Raw genomic sequence first — 24,579 nt, forward strand, 5'->3', positions numbered from 1 at the left:
CCACTAAGCCATTATGCAACCCGCAATACAATACAATAAAATACTTTAATTTGGGTACAAACAAATTCCAACAACAAGACAATACAATACATTACGAGGAAATAAAAAAACAATGAAAAAAAGGAATTTAGAATTTAGGAAAATTAAATATTTTACAAACCTAAGCAAAAAAACATGTACCGTATTTTTCGGAGTATAAGTCGCACTGGAGTATAAGTCGCACCTGCCGAAAATGCATAATAAAGAAGGGAAAAAACATATATAAGTCGCATTTTTTGGGGAAATTTATTTGATAAAACCCAACACCAAGAATAGACATTTGAAAGGCAATTTAAAATAAATAAATAATAGTGAACAACAGGCTAAATAAGTGTACGTTATATGAGGCATAAATAACCAACTGAGAACGTGCCTGGTATGTTAACGTAACATATTATGGTAAGAGTCATTCAAATAACTATAACATATAGAACATGCTATACGTTTACCAAACAATCTGTCACTCCTAATCGTTAAATCCCATGAAATCTTATACGTCTAGTCTCTTACGTGAATGAGCTAAGTAATATTATTTGATATTTTACGGTAATGTGTTAATAATTTCACACATAAGTCGCTCCTGAGTATAAGTCGCACCCCCGGCCAAACTATGAAAAAAACTGCGACTTATAGTCCGAAAAATACGGTACATGCAATATAAAATACAAATAATTTACATTATGTCATGTAGTTATTTTTTCAAATCATCAAGCATGCCAAAAGCTTTCAAAATTGTCACATTAATTCCAATATACACCTGCAACTCTTGCATTTTTTATAAATAAAGAATAGCAAACATTCAGTAAGTAAGTTGGGAGTTTAATTTTGAGAAGTACACAGAGAGAAGTCTCTAGGTGATGATAGCGTTTAGTGGTATGACTAATTGGTCTCTGGAGCATTAAAACATAGTCTTGAAGGTTCTGTATTTTTAAACTGTACGTCGGACTGAACAACTTGCCCATTCACCTCATTTTAAGACCCTCTACTCACCCTTGGCAACTCAACACCACCCCGCTGGCCTCTGAGGGTTGCATGGCTTGTATCCTTTCTGGTATTTTTAGATATCCCATAAGAGTTTGCACCTTCCCGTGAGAACCAACACCTGTTGTGGCCATCCATTTGCCCGAAGCCAGACAACATTGTCTTCTAGAGCCCAACGTTAGAAAGTTTAATGCTACATCCAGACATGTTTAGGACTTCTAGGATCTGCTTAATCAAGTGTCTGACTGTGCCCTTCCAGCTTTGACTCCCTTTCACCCAACAACACGGATTGTGATGGTTTATCCGCTGTCAGCACCCACGGGGCGCTGGCTCGGCGCTGTGTGCGCAGATGGAAACCCGAGGGACTCCAAACAACGACACAGGACTGCTGATGGAGCGACTGGAAAGAACAGCTGCTCCTTTGGCGACATCAACTAATTGGCATCTCGTTGACTTTAAAACGCCCTGCTTAACCTGTTTGAGCGTGAAGGAGTGTTCTTGTGACATAACACCCTCCCGAAAAGAACCAACATGTTGAGTATAGAGTAGGGTACATACAGTCGTGATCAAAAGTTTACATACACTTGTAAAGAACTTAATGTCATGGCTGTCTTGAGTTTCCAATAATTTCTACAACTCTTATTTTTTGTGATAGAGTGATTGGAGCACATACTTGTTGGTCACCAAAAACATTCATGAAGTTTGCTTCTTTTATGAATTTATTATGGGTCTACTGAAAATGTGACCAAATCTGCTGGGTCAAAAGTATACATACAGCAATGTTAATATTTAGTTACATGTCCTTTTGCAAGTTTCACTGCAATAAGGCGCTTTTGGTAGCCATCCACAAGCTTCTGGTTGAATTTTTGACCACTCCTCTTGACAAAATTGGTGCAGTTCAACTAAATTTGTTGGTTTTCTGACATGGACTTGTTTCTTCAGCATTGTCCACACGTTTAAGTCAGGACTTTGGAAAGGCCATTTTAAAACCTTAATTCTAGCCTGATTTAGTCATTCCTTTACCACTTTTGATGTGTGTTTGGGGTCATTGTCCTGTTGGAACATCATCAGGCCGGAAGTTGGGTCTTAGGCGCAGTTGGGTGTTCCAACAGGACAATGACCCCAAACAAACGTCAAAAGTGGTAAAGGAATGGCTAAATCAGGCTAGAATTAAAGTTTTGGAATGGCCTTCCCAAAGTCCTGACTTAAATGTGTAGACAATGCTGAAGAAACAAGTCCATGTCAGAAAACCAACACATTTAGCTGAACTACACCAATTTTGTCAAGAGGAGTGGTCAAAACTTCAACTAGAAGCTTGCCAGAAGCTTGTGGATGGCTACCAAAAGCGCCTTATTGCAGTGAAACTTGCCAAGGGACATGTAACCAAATATTAACATTGCTGTATGTATACTTTTGACCCAGCAGATTTGGTCACATTTTCATTAGACCCATAATAAATTCATAAAAGAACCAAACTTCATGAATGTTTTTTGTGCCCAACAAGTATATTACTGTCACACAAAAAAAAGTGTTTTAGAAAGTATTGGAAAGTCAAGACAGCCATGATATTATGTTCTTTACAAGTGTATGTAAACTTTTGACCACGACTGTATATAATGTTTTATATTTGTTTAGACTATTTTTATAACAAGTATTTGTACTTTTGCATTAAACGTGTACCGGTATTGTTATATTTTGTCTTTAAGTCAATGACCTGGAGAAAAGGGGAGCTAACATAAGTGAAATAAAGTACAGTGTATTCGATACACTGTAGTAATGAATAATTTTGCGGGTAATTAGAGTGTTAAAAAAAACTTACAAAATATAAAGCATTCTCATGCATTTTAATCCATCCATCCGTTTTCTACCGCACCTCAAGAAGTCGCATTAATGGTAAGAAGTATTTTATTTATTATTGGTTAGCTTCAGAATAACTGGTATTTGAATTGAATTGAATTGAATTGAAGTATTTATTTTAAACCTGCACAGTACAACAACACCCTTTTTTTTTTTTTTTATTAAAAAGAATAAGACTCTAAAAATGTTGGTCTTACTTAAAAATGCACGTATTTAGTTGTATTCAGTGGTAAAAAAAATATTATATGGCTCCAAGGAAATACATTTTAAAATATTTGGCTTTCATGGCTCTCTCAGTCAAAAAATTTCCTGACCCCTGGTGTAGTTTAATCCATACATCAATTTTCTACCGCTTGTCCCTTTTCAAAGGTGGACAAGTCGCCACCTCATCACAGGCCACCTCATCACAGGGCCATCACAGATAGACAGACAACATTCACACTCACATTCACACACTAGGGACCATTTAGTGTTGCCAATCAACCTATCCCCAGGTGCATGTCTTTGGAGGTGGGAGGAAGCCGGAGTACCCGCAGGGAACCCACGCAGTCATGGGGAGAACATGCAAACTCCACACAGAAATATCCCGAGCCTAAGATCGAACCCAGGACCTTCGTATTGTGAGGCACATGCACTAACCCTTGTGCTGCCATAGTTTTATCCATTATTATTATAAAAGTCAAGCAGAGTGCTGTAGACTAGCTCGGTGTTGAGCATGGAGTGCAGTGGAGTCAAGTATAGCGGTATGTCAGTTTAAGAGTGTTTTGAGATGAGAGCTGACTCTCGGCTAATTTTTAGACTTTAAGTGGCAAACATTTGAGGGGCAAGAAATCCCTGCCATTAGCTGGCATTCGCCCAAAAACATCTGGTCTTACTTTCTAGCATTAGCTTTCAGCCCGAGATCGACATAACCTTGTTTTTTTTTACCACAACAGTAAGAGAGAAAGCGAGTGTGAAGGACAGTGCTGAGAAAAGGAAGTAGATGATATTCATTGAATTCAAGAAATAAATCATTAAAACTACGATTGAGCATGTAGCTAGCTAACTTGGTGAAGCCGTTGGAGAGTCGAGTCTGCACCATACCGAAGCAGAATGAGTCGATAATACCAGCCAAGGATGTTAAAATTAAATCCAAATGGTGGACATTTATCTACGAAAATGTGGAGAAGCAGCTGCTGGTGTGTTTGACAGAGAAGCAGCCGGAAGGAGTATTGCAGAATTCCGCTCTCCGAGTTAAATACTGTACATTATTATGACATTACTTCAAAAAATGATGGTTTGAACTACTGTTTACACACTAAATATTATCTAAAAATTAGTTTTACATTTTTTAAATGTTAAAATTGTGCTGTTTTGAGAGGGCCAAGCACCAATTAAATTGAATTCGATTCATTTCCGTGGGAGAAATTGATTTAAGAAACCAGTGTTTTGAGTTAATAACTCCACCACAGAACCAAATAAACCAAATTCGAACAGTGGAGTATAGGGTAGAGTAGAACAGACTTTCTAAAGGCCACCAAAAAATATTTGTTTCTCAACTGTGGTCCAACTGGGCTGCAGCGGTACTCTCCGTATTCTCACCACTTGTGGCAGTAATGACAAAATCAAACAGAAGAAGTCTGGAGCTAAAGTCAAAGAGAAGTTTCTTCAGCCCAAAAATTATAACTAAAGTAGTGAAGCTGTATTTTAATTTGCACTTTTACTTTATTTACAGTTTATTTAACAAACAAATATATTCTTATTATCTATCATTAATTCAGTTATAACATATTTATTTTAGCACTGTCTAATTGTACGCAAATGTACTTAAGTATTTATTTATGAGTCCAATTTTTTGCAGTGTGTTTGATGAGTATCTATTTTGTAATCAGCCTTGCCTAAGCCTTGATGTTAATCTACGTGATTAACACATGCTTTCATATCTTTTGACAAGGTTTATCCTGTTAAACTGCAAATAGTTTAGACATAATAAATAAATACGATTAAATTCAACAGTAAGATGATTAATCCTGTTTTAATGTTTAAGTGGGCCCAGACTCTTCTGTAGTGGAAAAGATGGAGACTCGAGATCAAAAAGGTGAAGAACCCCTGGAGAAGAATATACTGTAGTAGAGTACAGTGGAGTACAGTGCAGTGAAATAGTGCAATGTGGAGTAAAAGTAAATGGAAGTAGTTAAATATATGTACTTACATTGACAAGAATTTTTTTTTTTCCGAATAAACACATAAATAAATAAATAATAAACACTTAAATTACAGTAATGTAATTAATGTGAAATTTGATCTATATGCTTCAATTACAAACCCCGTTTCCATATGAGTTGGGAAATTGTGTTAGATGTAAATATAAACGGAATACAATGATTTGCAAATCATTTTCAACCCATATTCAGTTGAATATGCTACAAAGACAACTTATTTGATGTTCAAACTGATAAACATTTTTTTTTTGCAAATAATCATTAACTTTAGAATTTGATGCCAGCAACACGTGACAAAGAAATTGGGAAAGGTGGCAATAAATACTGAATGCTCATCAAACACTTATTTGTAACATCCCACAGGTGAACAGGCAAATTGGGAACATGTGGGTGCCATTATTGGGTATAAAAGTAGAATCCATGAAATGCTCAGTCATTCACAAACAAGGATGGGGCGAGGGTCACCACTTTGTCAACAAATGCGTGAGCAAATTGTTGAACAGTTTAAGAAAAACCTTTCTCAACCAGCTATTGCAAGGAATTTGATATTACGGTCCGTAATATCAGCAAAGGGTTCAGTGAATCTGGAGAAATCACTGCACGTAAGCAGCTAAGCCCTTGACCTTCGATCCCTCAGGCTGTACTGCATCAACAAGCGACATCAGTGTGTAAAGGATATCACCACATGGGCTCAGGGACACTTCAGAAACCCACTGTCAGTAACCACAGTTGGTCGCTACATCTGTAAGTGCAAGTTAAAACTCTACTATGCAAGGCGAAAACCGTTTATCAACAACACCCAGAAACTCCGTCGGCTTTGCTGGGCCTGAGCTCATCTAAGATGGACTGATACAAAGTGGAAAAGTGTTCTGTGGTCTGACGAGTCCACATTTCAAATTGTTTTTGGAAAATGTGGACGTCGTGTCCTCCGGACCAAAGAGGAAAAGAACCATCCGGATTGTTATAGGCGCAAAGTGGAAAAGCCAGCATCTGTGATGGTATGGGGGTGTATTAGTGCCCAAGACATGGGTAACTTACACATCTGTGAAGGCACCATTAATGCTGAAAGGTACATACAGGTTTTGGAGCAACATATGTTGCCATCCAAGCACCGTTACCATGGACGCCCCTGCTTATTTCAGCAAGACAATGCCAAGCCACGTGTTACATCAATGTGGCTTCATAGTAAAAGAGTGCGGGTACTAGACTGGCCTGCCTGTAGTCCAGACCTGTCTCCCATTGAAAATGTGTGGCGCATTATGAAGCCTAAAATACCAAAACGGAGACCCCCGGACTGTTGAACAACTTAAGCTGTACATCAAGCAAGAATGGGAAAGAATTCCACCTGAGAAGCTTAAAGAATGTGTCTCCTCAGTTCCCAAACGTTTACGGAGTATTGTTAAAAGGAAAGGCCATGTAACACAGTGGTGAGCATGCCCTTTCCCAACTACTTTGGCACGTGTTGCAGCCATGACATTTTAAGTTAATTATTATTTGCAAAAAAATAATAAAGTTTATGAGTTTGAACATCAAATATCTTGTCTTTGTAGTGCATTCTATTGAATATGGGTTGAAAAAGATTTGCAAATCATTGTATTCCATTTATATTTACATCTAACACAATTTCCCAACTCATATGGAAACGGGGTTTGTAAAACAACAAACTTCCCCTACTTGGTTTCAGATAACACAATGCCATTTCCATGTTGAATTAAGCACACCAGAGCATACAGTTTACTTTAGTGTGCAGCGTTGGCCTCGTGCCAAGTGAAAAGAAGCCTGAGGGGAAACTAGTTAGACACTAATAATCAAATTGTCTGACTCTCGCCCTCCACGAGCCTCTACTAGCCGGTGCCAATATTATTTCCCACTGGTGCCATGTGATAAACGCTCCAATCAGAGTGCAACTGGAGTTCACACACTACTAATGAAGAGAGGCACTATTTATTTAGTGGGCGATTTGGCAGCGCTGCTCCATTCGTCATTCTTCATGCAGTGTCTTCCGAAAAGTCGACCACTGACAAGAATTCAATACGGGACTGGGGGTGCGGGCGGGGGGGTGGGTGGGAAGGTGTGGCAACATTCCAAGCGGTCTCTGACTGAGGCTTGGAATGTTGATGCTGGATTTAGTCACATGTTAGCAGACAATATGACACATTTGTGCTGATATCATGGACAGTCAAAACACAAACATAACAGAGAAGGGATGGGTCGGATAACAGAGCGCAGACTTTTTTTTCTATTTTACTCTACTTGATCAATTATTTAAAAGTTACTGATTTGTTCATCCATTTTTTTTCTCTATATATGTCCTCATTAGTGTCACATCTCAACTGACCTGGGGCAAAAAGGCGGTGTACACCCTGGACTGGTTAATAACCAATAACAGGACATTTGTGGAAAAAAATAAACTCACACCTGTGGAGAACATGTCAATTCCACACACTGATGTTCCAATTGTAATTTGAACCCCCAATCACTGTGAAGCAAACATGCTAACCACTGAACCACCATGTGGCCATTTAGAAATCCCACTAAAGGGGTCTTATGAGGAATTTTGTCTTTTCTTACAAGGCTTAAAACTGGCGTTATACAAAACCAAAGCATCAAATCATAAGGTTCATGCAGTTTGGTATGAGCTTGCACACGGTTTTAATTGCCTCTGTTAGCAGGGTTTTGTAATCTGGCTACGTCATGACGTCACAGCGAGGCGGACTCACTTATCTGGAAATGAAGTCAGGCCCTCAGCCAGAGGCCGTGAAGGTAGGATAAAGCATTATTTTAATCTAATCTTGGCATGCGCATAATAACTATGCATCTGCTTTTATGCATAGTCTTATTCGATCGGTGAGTGTGCAGGTGTACCTAATGTTGTGACCGGGTGAATCTATATAGTGTTTATGAAGTTTATTTTCAGTGGTGTCTGGAAAAAAAATAGCGGCAACGTCTTCAAGATATATTTTTAAACATTGTATATTTTCAAAAGATAAATTATTCATTTGGAGGGAGTGCACAGGGCAGAGTGTCCGTCCTGAGACTGGAAGGTCGTGAGTTCAAATCCCGGCCGAGTCATACCAAAGACTATAAAATGGGACCCTTTGACTCCCTGCTAGGCACTCAGCATCAAGGGTTGGCATTGGGGGATTAAATCACCAAAATGATTCCCGAGCGCGGCCACCTCTGCTGCTCACTGCTCCCACTCACCTCCCAGGGAGTGAACATAGAGATGGGTCAAATGCAGAGGATAATTTCACCACACCTAGTGTGTGTGTGACTATCATTGGGACTTTAACTTAACTTTCAATTTGCAATCTGGGAACAGACGACAGACTCAACCAATTTACAGCACAACACATCTAAAAATATTATCTAGACCACAAGGAATTGTTTTAAATGTTGACTAAAATCGTCATAGTTCCCATTTAATAAAATAGAATAGAAAGAAATCCAAGTAATGTGCAGTGAAATTATGTGAAGTGGAATAACTACAGTTGGTCGCTACATTTGTAAGTGCAAGTTAAAACTCTACTATGCAAAGCCAAAGCCATTTATCAACAACACCCAGAAACGCCACCGGCTTCCTTGGGCCCCAGCTCATCAAAGATGGACTGATGTAAAGTGGAAAAGTATTCTATGGTCTGACGAGTCCACATTTCAAATTGTTTTTGGAAACTGTGGACGTCGTGGCCTCTGGAACAAAGAGGAAAGGAACCATCCGGATTGTCATAGGCGCAAAGTTCAAAAGCCAGCATCTGTGATGGTACGGGGGTGTATTAGTGCCCAAGGCATGGGTAACTTACACATCTGTGTAGGCACCATTAATGCTGAAAGGTACATACAGGTTTTGGAGCAACATATGTTGCCATCCAAGCAACGTTATCATGGACGCCCCTGCTTATTTCAGCAAGACAATGCCAAGCCACGTGTTACAACAGCGTGGCTTCGAATGAAGGAGAGTGAACAAGAGTAAAGGGAAGTGGCGTAAAATGGAGTGGTGGAAATTACAGTAAAGTGGAGTGAAGTAAAGTAAAAAGGAGTTAAATAAAGTGAATAAGTGGAGGGGAATGGAGGAAAGTAGAGCGAGGTGAAGTAAAAGTTGGGTCAAGGAGACTGAAATGGCTTAATGTGAAATTAAATAAGTGGAATGGGCAATAATGCATTTGACACTATTTTATTGAGCAAAAACCCACTACTGTATAAGCTTTTCTTTTTTTTAAATGAAGCCAATGTTAGCTACAGCATGACGGGTTCAAAGGTCATCCGACTCAGGTGCCTGGCAAACGTCGGCGGTGAGGGTGACCGGAGGGTCTGTGGACGCCCATCCTAGGGCGGATCTGTTAAATGAAGGGCGACACGGCGCAGAGTCCACATGGAGCTCGGGGTATTCGGGCATGGTGAGCTCCACCTTTTGCGTCTTTCTGGGTGGAGGGCGGGGCGCTTTGGAGAAGCCACCGAAGGGAGTCGCCACTCTGAATGTGATTAATGATGGCGCGACTTTAATTAGACATTGTTTTGATCAAACAATAGAGTTACAAATCTATCCAATGGACACGAAAGAAGACAGTTGATATTCTCACCGATTGAAACTTTTGTAGCTTGGCAGGTCTGCCGCCGCTTCCGGCTCGGACAAGTGGTTGATGAGGGTCTCAACCAAGGTCGGGTCACTGATGATGGCCTGTTCCCACGGTGAGTGGTATGACTTTGGGACGGCCGTACTGTTGAACTTCTCAGCTGGGATGTCTTTTAAAGGACTGCCGCACCCTGGGATGGTCGCATGGCAGAAACAGTACATGTTAATAAGTAATTCAAAAGGAAATTAAATACCGATTAGTAAATAGTTGTATTTGATATCATATATAAAATTTGATTAGGTAATAGAGAATTTACATCCTCCACTTGCGTCAAAATCTTCCTAACTTGTATTTGAATTTACGATATTAGTTTCAGCACATCTTGGCTGTTGCTTCCTTTGTTGTTTTTTCTAATGTGCATATTAATGCTATGAACACAATTTACTACGATTCAACTTTTTGTTTTGTTTGAACCTTTATAAGCATCAGTACACACTTGTTTTTATTTCTTTCTCTATTGCAGTGGTCTTCAACAGGGGGTCTGCGACCCCACATATGTCTGCAGAGGTAGCATGGAGGTTGTCATGTCTTAGTGATCATGTTTAGTTTGGCTATGTTCTGTTTGATTTGTGCACTCTGTCAGTTTCTGTTTTTTCACTCCCTGTTTTGTTTCCATGACTACCAATCAGTTCACCTGTCCTCACGACTCACGCACCTGATTCATTTGAACTCACGCACCTGTTTTCAATCACCACATGACTATTTAAGCTTGTCATTTTCTGTTGGTCGGCCTGGCGACATCACATTCATGCTCTGCACTCTTGACACGCTGCTTACTTTGTCCAGGTCATAGTTCATGCTGCTCTTTTCTTGCCACGAAAGTTTTTTGTTTATTCAAGCCACTGTTTTGTACCTCAGCTGTGAGCGCCTTTTGTTTGTTCCTTTTTTCCATAGTTCTGCCTTTGTGCGAGTTTTGTTTTATTAGCCAAGTTTGTTCCTCACATTGTGCGCGCCTTTTGTATATACTTTTTATAATCTATTATTAAATCATGTATTTTACTTCACGCCATGTCCGATCCAATTCTTTTGCACCATGGGAAAACAAACCACGCCACAGTCCAAGTCTTGACAGAGGTCATGACATTTTTGGCTATTTAGACTTGTTTTTCAATAAATGGTTTTACATATACACTATATTGCCAAAAGTATTTGGCCACCTGCAAGTGCCATCCCATTCCCAACCCATAGGGTTCAAAATTATGTCGGTCCACCTTTTGCAGCTATTACAGCTTCAACTCTTCTGGGAAGGCTGCCCAAAAGGTTGCGGAGTGTGTTTTTAGGAATTTTCGACCATTCTTCCAAAAGCGCATTGGTGAGGTCACACACTGATGTTTGTCGAGAAGGCCTGGCTCTCAGTCTCCGTTCTAATTCATCCCAAAGGTGTTCTATCGGGTTTAGGTCAGGACTCTGTGCAGGCCAGTCAAGTTCATACACACCAGACTCTGTCATCCATGTCTTTAAGGGCCTTGCTTTGTGCACCGATGCACAGTCATGTACATCGAAACTGTTCCCACAATGTTGGGAGCATGGAATTGTCCAAAATGTTTTAGTATCCTGGAGCATTCAAAGTTCCTTTCACTGGAACTAAGGGGCCAAGCCCAACTCCTGAAAAACAACCCCACACCATAATTCCTCCACCACCAAATTTCACACTCGGCACAATGCGAAATGTAGCGTTCTCCTGGCAACCTCCAACCACAGACTGGTCCATCAGATTGCCAGATGGAAAAGCGTGATTCATCACTACAGAGAAAAGAGCCATCAATCTGTCAATCCTTTCCGTGTCCGGGCCAGGTAAGGTTCCCCCTGTTGAGTGAAATTAAGCCGCAGGCTCCACTCTTGCGGCTTAATTCAGCTGCTTAGTTTGCAGTAAAAGATTCTATGAGAAGACACATTTGACACATTTGACTCTAGAGTCCAGTGGCCACGTGCTTAACACCACAGCATCCCACGCTTTGCATTGGACTTAGTGATGTATGGCTTAGATGCAGCTGCTCGGCCATGGAAACCCATTCCATGAAGCTCTCTGCGCTCTGTATGTGGGCTAATTGGAAGGTCACATTAAGTTTGGAGCTCTGTAGCAGAAAGTCGACAACCTCTTTGCACTATGCGCTTCAGCATCCGCTGACCGCTCTCTGTCAGTTTACGTGGCCTACCACTTGGTGGCTGAGTTGCTGTTGTTCCCAAACTCTTCTATTTTCTTATAATAAAGCAGACAGTTGACTTTGGAATATTTAGGAGCAAGACGACTGGATTTGTTGCACAGGTGGCATCCTATGACAGTCCCACGCTGGAAATCACTGAGCTCCTGAGAGCGGCCCATTCTTTCACACATGTTTGTAGAAACATTCTCCATGCCTAAGTGCTTGATTTATACACCTGTGGCCGGGCCAAGTGATTAGGACACCTGATTCTGATCATTTGGATGGGTGGCTACATGCTTTCGGCAATATAATGTAATTGTAGATATTTATACTTTCCCTCATGAAAATGTGTTTACACAAGATAAACATATAAATGGGTCGTTAACACTCCATTATATCTGAACATCATAAAAAGCTCAGAGAGGATAATACGGCCACCAATATTAGCTGTGAATGTGATACCTATTCCTTGACTATCGTGACCCTGATCGTCATTAAAGATAAAAACTATTAATTTTCATGAAAGTTATAGTGGTCGTTGATATCGTGCTCTTACAAGCTGTGATCAGAGAGGAGGAGGTTATAATTTTTCATGAGCCTGGGACAATATTTTAAGATGGTAGCAATGCCTGGAAGACAACAACAGGGGTTAAGTAAAGTAAAAGCAACTGCAAATCAACCACAGTGACAAAAGCAAGTGGAGCTGAGGGCTTTCTTTTGTCCTTATTGTACCTGTATGTCTTATATATCAAAATATTATCATTTAGCTCAATGCAGTCCGGCAAGATGTAACACACAGTAACACACCGTACTTTTGTTGTGAAGCTTGTTTCTTTGGAACGCTTGACGACTGTTATGTGTGACGTGACGCCGAGAAAGACATAGTTGGATGTAAATAATTGTCTCAGAAAAGTTGCTCACATTACGAGTTGTTTTCATTTTATTGTGGTTTCATTACACTCTTGTGTTTAATCTTTTTGTTTATTTTATATGGCCTTTCTGCCTTCTGTGTACAATGTGAGTGACTTAGGCACTATTTTATGTAATTTATGTATAAGACCTGACTTACACTATAACTCGGCTTACATAAATGTCTAGGAATGGAAGTCTATCATAACTCGAGGAACACCTGTATTCACCTAACCCTCCATCAAGGACCGGTGAATATTGGCATAGGTACCTCTAGGACGGGGGTCAGCATGCGGCTCTTTAGTGCCGTCCTAGTAGCTCCCTGGAGCATTTTTTAAAAAGGATTGAAAATGGAAAAATTTGGTGAATCGTTTTGTCCTACACATTTCGGCGGTTCTTGAACTCACCATAGTGTGGACTGTGACGCAACAGTTTGTTTACATGCAAAATCTTCCACGCCTTCTGTGTCTCATTTTGTCCACCAAATGTTTTATGCTGTGCGTAAATGCACAAAGGTGAGCTTTGTTGATGTTGTTGACTTGTTGGAGTGCTAATCAGGCATATTTGGTCAGTGCGTGACTGCAAGCTAATCGATGCTAACATGCTATTTAGGCTAGCTGTATGTACATAATGCATCATTATGCCTCATTTGTAAGTATATTTCAGCTCATTGAATATCCTTCACTTTTATCCTCTTTGTATTTAATTTATATTTGCATGTCTCATGACACATTATCCGTATGTAATATTAGCTGCATTTCAGATAGTTGTTTGTGTGCCATGTTGTTCCAGACCACAGCAAACGTTACCCAGCTTGCAAAGATTGTAATAAATCCATTAGAAGAAGACAGCCTGCCGTTTTCTTTACCTTGGACACACACATCTATACCTTCGGCCATTAAAAGCCAGTAATTTACTGGAGTTATCTCACCTTCTGAGTATCCTCTGATCTATTAATGTTTTGTAATGTAAAAATGTGTAGAATAAATATTAAATTTCAACATTTCTGTCAACGAAGATTTGCTTCAGCCTGCGACACATAGTCAATTTGATAGTAGGCTAATATAGCTACTATAGACACTTACATCATGAGTTGTCTTCCTTATAACACTTATATAACACTTTTAAAGTCATTTTGATAGTAGGAAATTATAGCTAATGTAGACACTTACGTCATGTGTTACCTTCATTATAAGACGTATATACGTCTTTTAATTTTTTGCGGCTCCAGACAGATTACCGGGTAGTTTTTTGTATTTTTGGTCCAACATGACTCTTTCAATGTTTTGGGTTGGCGACCCCTGGTCTAGGACTAGTTGAATTTGAAACATTGTATGCAAGATTTATAAATAGGGGTCCCCGTTTCATCTCTACTCCAGTTTGGGGGTCCTTGGCCTGCAAAACGTTGAACATTAGCGGCTTACACTTTCACAAATATACTTTTTGTGTCTTTTTTTTAGCATCATAACATCAATAGAACTTGCCTGTTTACTGTTACATGTTTTCTAATGTGCATAGTTATGCTAATTACCACTGAGCCAAGTCAAACCGTAGCAACCAAAACGTAGCCTTTTTACAACTAAAATTTTGATTTATTTGTTTTTAAACTTGTTAGTGTCAGTACATCTGGACCAAACTCTTTCTTACGTTCGCTTTGGAATCAACCTTTATGTCTAGCGTAACTACGTTAACCAAAGCTAATTTTCTTTTGAAGTTAAAATTAAGATAGTTGTCATATTTTACAACCTTTTTAGCATCAGCATGCTTCAAATATATACCGGTAGTCGTATACGGCAGTGGTTCTCAAATGGGGGCGCGCGTACCCCTGGGGGTACTTGAAGGTATGCCAAGGGGTACGTGAGATTTTTTTTTAATATTCTAAAAATAGCAACAATTCAAAAATCCTTTATAAATATAAATAAAAACCTATCTTTTTTTCCCAAATAGTTCAAGAAAGACCACTACAAATGAGCAATATTTTGCACTGTTATACAATTTAATACATCAGAAATTGATGACATAGTGCTGTATTTTACTTCTTTATCTTTTTTTTTCAACCAGAAATGCTTTGCTCTGATTAGGGGGTACTTGAATTTAAAAAAATAGGTATAAAGTATGCAAGAACATTGCAAAGAGCAGAAAACTTTTCAACATTGCAAAGAGCAGAAACTTCTCCGTTCCGTACTGTCTTATAGGGGCCCTACAGTATTATGCAAAACCAACTTTTCTTACCTAAGGGTACCTGTTGTTGTGTATTTGGGATCTGTATAAGTCCCGAAAAATTTCAATCAAACCATGGAGGCGTGGCAGAGATATTTATAAAGCGATCCAGCCTTCCTTCATACTTACTTCAAATGAGCCATTTAGAATTTGCCGCAGTAGTATTTTTTCTCTCCTAATTATGACGTCCGTGGGTATCTCCAAATATGGTAGAAATTTAACTTAAGTGATTTGCGCGAGTCCGCCATTTTAGTCCGCACTGTAGTCAGTAAGATCCGTCTTTTTCTTTGTTGTCTTGCACATGCACCTTCCGCTGTTGCCATTTCTAATACAAATCAGTGTAAAGCTCTAACTTATATCTGTCAGTAGACCCGATATGAAAGAACAAACAACTATAACACGGCTAAAGGGGAGAAGACGCAGTCGAAGTGGAGGCATGTAGAAAACACCTTCCCACAAAACAGCGCATCCTGAAGAGATGGTCAGAAAGCAGCTTGAAGATGGTCTGTAAAACATCATCTATGTAAAAATGTGTCTGTAAAACATCATCTATGCACAATTCGGATGTTATGTAGACCACAAGGAAGTGTTTTAAATGTAGAAAGATGAATCATAATACAACCCCTTAAAACAGAGGTGTCAAACTCATTTTAGATCGAGGGCCACATGGAGAAAAATCTATTCCCAAGTGGGCCGGACTGGTAAGATTACGGCACGATAATTTAAAAATAAAGACAACTTCAGATTGTTTTCTTTGTTTGAAAATAGAACAAGCACATTCTGAAATTGTACAAATCATAATGTTGTTGGGTTTCTTTTTACAATGACCTGTTGCGGTTAATAGTATAAATACTTTATTTGTCATTATTTATATTTTCTGAAAAAGTTATGTGATAATGTTCATCAGTCAACTCATTGGTGTTAATTTTCAATCTATCAAGATAAAAAATGATATCAAAATCAAATTACAGTATATTATTCATGTAGTTTGATCATTTTCCTCGACCGATGTACTAACATCATGTGGTTTATTTTGTACATATGTAGCATCATCTACAAAGATACAAAGAATTGCTATTGCGACATTTCAGGTGAATTTTTATACTTGGCAAACTCATGCCGCGGGCCGGATGAAACCTGTTCGCGGGCCTGATCCGGCCCTCGGGCCATACATTTGACACCCCTGCCTTAAAACAAGCGTTGGAATCTTCCTCGATTTGGAGTCGATCAAAACTAACACTTTTATTCATTAAGAATTTTCTCGTTTTAAAAATGTTTAGCATCAGCACCAGTGACGTGCAGTCAGGGGAAGCAGGTGAGGCAATGCCTCACGTGCCATCATGGAAAGAAAAAAAATTTAAAAAGAAAAAAAAGTAATTCAATTGTTATATTTATCCAGTGATTATACTATAAAGTTATTTTCCATTTAACTTCACCAGTTTTAGATTTTTTTTTTTCAAAATCGCTGAATTTTCACATTTGCCGTTCAAATACTGAGAAGAGACTTGCGGTGAGTCAGCAGCCAGTTGAGCCTCACCATGTATTGCGCAATGACTCGGCTAACTGCTGGCCTGCTGTGCAGTGAGACCGTATTGCTATATGAATTATATTATACATTTCCATAGTTTAGTTAGCTGAGGTATATAATGTACAGTGTATTTTGTCAACAACTATATGTGTGTAACGTATTTCTTGTGCTGAGCAATCATAAAACGGCTGCGAAGACGCACTGGGTGAGGCTCGCAGTTCTCCCGCCTCATGGTGGGAGAGGGCGCTAGTGATCCCAGGGATCATTCTTGCGACTACTCGGCTGCAGAAGAAGTGACAACAAGCTGGCAGTACTCTGACTCGCCACACTGGGAGAAGTGCGAGCAGACACATGTCTCTCCAGCGGAAGCCAGCCTTTTTTTTCAAAACTGTATTTATAACAAACATGGCATTTTTTTTAGAGTAAACCAGCGTTTGTGGGTGTGTTTTATCAGATGCAAAAATATTGTTTAATTGCTTGCAATAACATTAAATCAAATGAATGTGTCTGCCAATATGGAGGATTATATAGGCTACTGTATCCAAGATGAAATACTTCTCTAAACTGGACTTTAAGACGAAATGAATGTGATCATACAAAGTAGGTTTTCATGGAGGATAGCTATTGCTGCTGCAGATACAAGTACATAAAGGTAAGATACACTCACAATACTTGATTTATTTTGTTAAAACCAAAAGGGACCAACAAGTATTTAATAACAACTTTATCAAATACTTTTTGGACCCATTTATCATATCATAATATCATTATTATAATGTTTTTATGAAAGCAAATAAATCCCTTCTTTTTCTTGTTATTCTAATGTGCCCTCTACCACCATGAGGCGGGAGAACTGCGAGCCTCACCCAGTGCGTTTTCACAGCCGTTTTATGATTGCTCAGCACAAGAAATACGTTACACACATACAGTTGTTGACAAAATACACTGTACATTATATACCTAACGATTAGAGCTACACATATGAATTTAAGTAAAAAAAAGAAAAGAAAAACTCCAAAAGTATCTTTGCCTCACTTGGTGTATAGTTCACCGCACATCACTGATCAGCACATCTCCCTGCATTTGGCTGATTCCTTTTAAGGTTTTATCTGATGGACGTAATTAACCTAGCGTTGTAACGTTATGTAGAGTGGAACTGCATCAAACACAACTTACTTTTAAATCTATGACCAAACCCTTCTTTTTTTTTTGTTTATTTTAAACTTTTATTAGCATCAGCTGTTTTCTATTAGGTACAGTAATATGCTCGCATCAGAATCGACCATTATTTGGTTTTCTGATCTTTTAAGTGAGATTTAAGGCGTGTGACATCCCCAGCAAGCATTTCCTGTTTGCTAATGTTGCTTGACATACGCTAGACGTGCATTAGAGTCAGACCACTTCAACCATATTTTATGACCTCAAATGACCTATTTAGTCGAAATCCTTTCCGTAAAAGAAACCAACAAGAAAAGAAAAAAACATCCCCTCAGGTTTGTTTGGTCTCTGCGTCTTCCCCCTGAGGACAAAACATAAACTCAGGAAGGGGAATTGTTCATTGTGAGAGGTTCGGACATGACACGACGCCCCACATTATGTAACGCGCCAGCTCGGAGAAGGATAGTGCTTTGGATAGGCCTCTAGCTTGCAATCATATGTGGTTTAAAAGGATGTGTTGACGCTCTATACAAATGATAATGATAATAATATTATCATTATCCTTTTGGACTTAGATAGCACTTTTAAAAATACTTAAATAAATAAATAAAACAAAAAAATAACAATTTAAATCTATTCATATTTCATAATTATATAGATTTAAAAAAAAAAATACTTTTATTTATCTACATAATTAAACAAAGAAAAAAATACAACTCCATTACTATATACGTCATTTGCAATAAAACATTTTTAATAAAAAACATTATTAAAAGAGCATTTAAAAAAGAAACACAGTGTGTATCCATAAAGGAGCACGTGAAATAATCAAAAAATAAAATAAATAATAAAGGTAAAATGATCTAAGTCTTGATCAACAATACAATATATAATCACCTCATATATGAGAATATTTATATTCATGTAATTCAAATACAATTATTTTATTTTTTGTATCCTTTTTCATTTAAATAAAATAAAATAAAATAAAATAAAATAAAATACAATACAATACAATAAAATAAAATGTAATTAAATTGAATTAAATACAATTTAATTTAATTAAATAAAATGTAATAATATTAAATACAATTAAATAAAAATGTAAAACATTAAATACAATTCAATTTAAAGAGGACGTATTATACCAAACCAATTTTTCTTATCTATGGGTCTTTTTGTATTTGGGACCTGCATAAGTCCCGACAATTTGAAAATCAAACCATGGAGACAAGGAGGAGATGTTTATAAAACAATCTTGCCTTTCTTCACACTTGCTCCAAATGAGTGAATGAATTTTCCCCATCTCTCAAGTTTTTTTTCCCATTGGTGACGTCAGCAGATCTATAGAGCTGAGCCCCCCATTGTAACCCGATGTCGTAGTCAATCATTTCCTTATTTTTCCTCTACTCTTTTCTTGTGATGCGGACTGGCTCGAACATTCACATGCATCCTCCGCTGTTGCCATTTACAAAACAAATTAGCGTATAGTTCTAACTTATATCTGTCAGTAGACTCGATACGGAACCGCTAAAAACAACAACATTAGTGACGGGGAGAAAACGCAGTCAAAGTGGAGGCACGTACATTGGACCGCCTACTAACCGCCCTGAAGAGACGTCAGAAAGCTGCTTGAACATGGCCTGTAAAACATAATTTATGTAAAAATTTGACCAAAAAAACCCACCATTATATGTTATGAAGACCAAAAGGAAGTGTTTTAAATGTATATTAAAATCATAATATGACCAATTTAATATAATTTATTTTAATTTGATGCTGATTATTTCTACCGCCAACACACATAGACAGACAACATTCACACTCACATTCACACACTACCCAGGCCTGGTTTAATTGTGTGTGACATATTTTTTTAAATTAAGATAACTTATATTAAGTACAAAAGAGATTCAGAAATAAAGCTGAATAAATAGAGTCAAGAATAGTTGTTTGTAGAATCAAGCGGAAGTTATTCAGTTGCAGGTGACGCGTTTCCACTTAATTCCGATGTTAGCGTAATAGTGTACGTAAGCGAATCGGAAGGAGAGTTTGGATGCTATTAAAAGTAAAAAGAAATTATAACAACATAAAAGCTCCTGATGGTATATTCCAACCCAAGCGCAATAATGTATGTAAGTTGTAAGTTTATGTATGTTAAAAACAACAAAAAGGCATGATTGTAGATTTAAAAGTTACCTCATAAAACGCAGCTAATGCCATTTCTCAAGGCCTGATCAAAGATTCAAATGTTGATGAAGTATTTTACTTTAGAGAAAGTGTTACCGAAAACAGCTGAATGTATTTCAAATGTGCTGCTACAAGTTTTAAAAATGACAAAAACAGGGTGTAGAAAATTAAATCAATGCTAGTAATTAAACATTCTAAGTCAGCATCTGTGATGGTATGGGGGTGTATTAGTGCCCAAGGCATGGGTAACTAACACATCTGTGAAGGCACCATTAATGCTGAAAGGTACATACGGTTTTAGAGCAACATATGCAACGTCTTTTTCATGGACGCCCCTGCTTATTTCAACAAGACAATGCCAAGCCACGTGTTACAACAGCGTGGCTTCATAGTAAAAGAGAATGGGTACTAGACTGGCCTGCCTGTAGTCCAGACCTGTCTCCCATTGTTGAAAATGTGTGGCGCATTATGAAGCCTAAAATACCACAACAGAGACCCCGGACTGTTGAACAACTTAAGCTGTACATCAAGCAAGAATGGGAAATAATTCCACCTGAAAAACTTCAAAAATTGGTCTCCCCAGTTCCCAAACGTTAACTGAGTGTTGTTAAAAGGAAAGGCCATGTAACACAGTGGTAAAAATGCCCCTGTGCCAACTTTTTTGCAATGTGTTGCTACCATTAAATTCTAATGATTATTTGCAAAAAAAAATGAAGTTTCTCAGTTCGAACATTAAATATCTTGTCTTTGCAGTCTATTCAATTGAATATAAGTTGAAAAGTATTTGCAAATCCTTGTATTTTGTTTTTATTTACAATTTACACAACGTGCCAACTTCACTGGTTTTGGGGTTTGTAGATCCTTCCACAGTTTGTATGCTTATTATGAGTATCAGTAACATTGCGTTTTATAATGTGTGTTGCCTACCAGGGGCGATACTGTCTGGATGTGGAACCGTTTCAGTGGCTTCCACTGTGCTCGCCGGTTTCTCAGGATTGTTATTTTCCGTGGAATTATCAGCTTGAGAGTCCACCGCGTTCTAGAAGGAAGAAGACGAGGAAGAAGTCAACAACATTAGGGACACTGTGGCGCAGCCTTCATCCCCATGAAATATATTTATGATGATTTACTCCAGAACTTCCTGAGGATGAACTTGAAACAAAATTCCACTCCATTCGCCCGCCGGCAATAAACAAAGCAAAAATATGCGAGTCACTTAAACATAGGAAGGGAAGTTCAAGGAGGGGGGCTTCCTTCTTGTGTAATCATCACTTGTAGAGACATCAAGAGTCACCTAACGCTGCAGAAGAGGTCCTTAGAAGGTCCTGTTATATGGAGGCTCATTGACACAACACAAACAAGAGGTAGTAATACTACAAATTATACATACATACATTCATGTGTGTGTTTTTGTCATTCTGGACGCTCTCATAGGTGTATTTTTCCGACCGTCTCTGGCGCATCTTAAAGAGGCGGGATCCTCGATTGGAGGCGAGGGACAGTTCTTCCAGCATGATCTCCTTGGGCACGCTCACCTTTTTCCCCAGATCCATCTGCACGTCTGTCGCATAAAAGCAAGAAAAAGAGGCAACAAGAAGTTCATAGCGCATATTCATTTTGCCATCCCGCTTCTGACACCAAAAGTACATTACTGCACGTTTGAGTGCAAAATGGCTTGGTTACTCTCGAAGATACAACTTTTGACAAGTGATTGAAGCCCGTACCCGCTTATCCATTCAAGTTTTGCTTTTAGCAAGGAAACAAGTATCTCTCAGCTGTCAGCAGTTTTCAAGTGCGTCCGCTGTTGCCAGACAGCAGTTGCCCTCGCCTCAAATAACGTGTTCACGACGACAAAATGGATTGGTTACATTGGGCCCTAAAAGTATTCATAGTCAGGGTATGTGCAAGTGAGTATGTGTAGGTATAGAAATGAGTTACCTTGAAATCCTATTTCTCTCACCAAAAGTATATCAAAGTAGCTAAAAAGATGAAAAGACCTAATAATTGTAATATCAATATAATATTACCTGACCGCTTCTGTGTTAGCAACCTCTCTTTGTTTATAATGTATATTTTCTGCTGGATCTACTCTCTATTTTATTAATATTGTACATGGTAATTTGGATTTGTTATATATTATATAATAATATAATATAATAGATCAGTATATATTATATACTGTATATATAACATGTAAATATTACATATATGTTATATTTTCTATTGCTACTATGGTACATTTTTAGTCTACTTTCTACCTTTTGTTTTCACCCTCTTTTTGTGCATTATCCTTTCCATCCTTTGTAACTGAGCTACTACTGTGTGGAACAATTTCCCTTGTGGATCATTAAAGTTTGTCTAAGTCTAAGTCTAAGTCTAATTTACTAAATTATAAAAGCCAAAGCTTCTCTGCTGCCCTAAATACTATCAGTATTTCTTCTATAAAATTGTATTAAATGTAACTTAGACAGTGGGTTTCACTATGTAAAACGCTTTGAGTCACTAGAGAAAAGTGCTATATAAATATAATTCACTTTGCTTAATTTACAGTACAGGATTATCAGCAGTCTATTATCTTCATTTCACAGTGTGTCTCTTGGCAGCATTTATTCCAGTATCCAATTAGATTCTAGCTACTGTGTTGCCAAGTCAAGGTAATCCGCTGAAAGCCTTCAGAATCAAGGGTCCCAGCCCATTACAACCTAAACTATATTAGAAATGAGGTTGTTTCTTTAACAAAAAATACATTTGGGAGTAGCCTCTCAGCGCTTGCATGCATGTGTACAATAACGCCAGTATTTTTCACACTTTGAATGGTTAATGAGAGCAGAACTGCCCACAATGGTGAAATGAAGTGAAGTGAATTATATTTATATTATCTTTTCTCTAGTGACTCAAAGCGCTTTACATAGTGAAACCCAATATCTAAGTTACATTTAAACCAGTGTGGGTGGCACTGGGAGCAGGTGGGTAAAGTGTCTTCCCCAAGGACACAACGGCAGTGACTAGGATGGCGGAAGCTGGAATCAAACCTGGAACCCTCAAGTTACTGGCACGGCCACTCTACCAACCGAGCTATACCGCCCCTGACTTCTGGAAGAGCAGAAATTGACCTGGTGTCAGACATTCTTAGAAATCAATTTTCAAGGTGAACTATAATAAAATGGATACTTTTGAAACCTTGTCTTTTATACCTTGATAAAAAATTGCACATATGAGCTACATAAGTGCAGGCACCAACAACACCCGTTGACTTCCTTCGTCCTCCAATTTCAGACACCGGAAGCATAACAAAGTGTGTTAAAACGGCATCATACACACAACGCTAGTACTTTTGTCAACTACTATTGACCATATGAGGTGGGCCAGCCTACATCAGTGTCGATGGAACCCTTTGCAATCCTATGTCTGACCCCAAAAGTATATTTAAATAACTCAAAAGATAAAATGACCTGATGCACTCAAAGTTTCTACTGGCTGGATAAAGTACATTAGTGTAAGTGGAACTCTTTGTAATTCCTAATTGTGACACCAAAAGCATATCTAGATGACTCAAAAGAGAAATTGGCTTCATACACTCAAATGTGTGCGTTTTTTGAACCTTTTACAACCGTTATTGGGCACATAAGGTACGTTCGGGGAAGTGGAAATCTTTGAAATCCTACTTCTGACACCAAAACATATCATCTTACCTGAAAGTGAGGAAATTAAACTACTCTACATAAAGACAAAGGAAGATGGGGGAATGCTACTACCTTCCAGGGCTTGCACCTCTCTACAAATCGCCTCAGCCTGAAGTTTCCTTTCCCTGGTCGTCATGGTGGAGAACAGAGACATGGCTGCACCTGGGATTCGCAATTGGGACACGTTATAAGTATGCCTTACACAACACAATGCATGTGTGACATCAAGCACATGCAGTCCAAGTGACTGAAAAGGGCAAGGTTAGCACATCTCTTAAAATAACCTCGTCCTGTTAAACTGCTTGTACAAACTTATCAAGACACTTCTAGTGACTGTGTCAGGACCCAGAGAGTCAATATATGGTGAATTGGTGGAATAAATTAAAGTATCATATTACTTTTTCAAGTACTTTGTGAAGGTTCTACACAGAACTTGCTTAAAACATTTGGAAACAAGATAAAACATTCAGAAAATGGACAAACGTCTCTGTAGAAGCTTGCTTACCTGCACTGAAGTACTCTGGAGATCAGAGATGGGTCTGTCGTTGCACCTTCAGGGTGCAGGAACTAGCAAAAGAACCTCGATAGTGGGTACACTCCACGGCATAGGGGGCCTCGCTGAATGAGTGAGTGGGTGGATGGATGGGTTGGTGTCACTGTATCATAGGTATTTACTGTAACTCACAAGCGCCTAAATTTAGAGCACTTCAGTGTCTTGGCTGGTGTTGCAATACAGTAGCAGGGTGAAAAGTTGTGTCGTGATGCAATGGAACAGGTGCCAGGTAAGTCCCTCCCTTCGACCTTAACGAGGATGTAAGAAGCACATATTGCGCTATTGTTGTATTTATTTTACGAGAAAGGCTGCATGTTAAATCCCAAACAGGTCAGTTCATTTATGGGATCATGGTAAAATCATTGTGTCGCCATGCAAAAAAGAAGCAACCACTACAAAAAAAATATATAATAGTACTCTAAAAATAAGTCTCACAGTGTTTTTGTTTAATTAAGGCATGCAAATAAAACTAATTCAATGTTTTA

At 38.5% G+C, this 24,579-nt stretch overlaps 1 protein-coding gene across 1 annotated transcript; it reads right to left on the reverse strand.

The window, feature by feature from the left end:
• Positions 1-9,233: 9,233 nt before the first annotated feature.
• On the reverse strand, positions 9,234-24,538 carry LOC133606700 (myozenin-2-like). Its single transcript, XM_061960932.2, has 6 exons — positions 24,047-24,538; positions 23,614-23,703; positions 21,253-21,419; positions 20,786-20,897; positions 9,656-9,839; positions 9,234-9,547 (listed from the first exon to the last, which is right to left on the reverse strand). The coding sequence occupies exons 2-6, from the start codon at positions 23,693-23,695 to the stop codon at positions 9,328-9,330; spliced, it is 765 nt and encodes a 254-aa protein (XP_061816916.1). The 5' UTR covers positions 23,696-23,703; positions 24,047-24,538; the 3' UTR covers positions 9,234-9,327.
• Between the last annotated feature and the right edge of the window lie 41 nt (positions 24,539-24,579).

Source organism: Nerophis lumbriciformis, linkage group LG05 (genome assembly GCF_033978685.3).
Source record: "Nerophis lumbriciformis linkage group LG05, RoL_Nlum_v2.1, whole genome shotgun sequence".
Taxonomy (NCBI): domain Eukaryota; kingdom Metazoa; phylum Chordata; class Actinopteri; order Syngnathiformes; family Syngnathidae; genus Nerophis; species Nerophis lumbriciformis.

What these genes read in the sequence shown, in the direction of transcription:
- LOC133606700 (XM_061960932.2), bottom strand. Translation starts at nt 23,695, where the DNA reads ATGTCTCTGTTCTCCACCATGACGACCAGGGAAAGGAAACTTCAGGCT. An exon ending in TCCAGACAGTATCGCCCCTG is followed by an intron (nt 9,840 to 20,785) that starts GTAGGCAACACA and finishes CGACCATCCCAG; the next exon opens with GGTGCGGCAGTCCTTTAAAA. An exon ending in AGCTACAAAAGTTTCAATCG is followed by an intron (nt 9,548 to 9,655) that starts GTGAGAATATCA and finishes AATCACATTCAG; the next exon opens with AGTGGCGACTCCCTTCGGTG.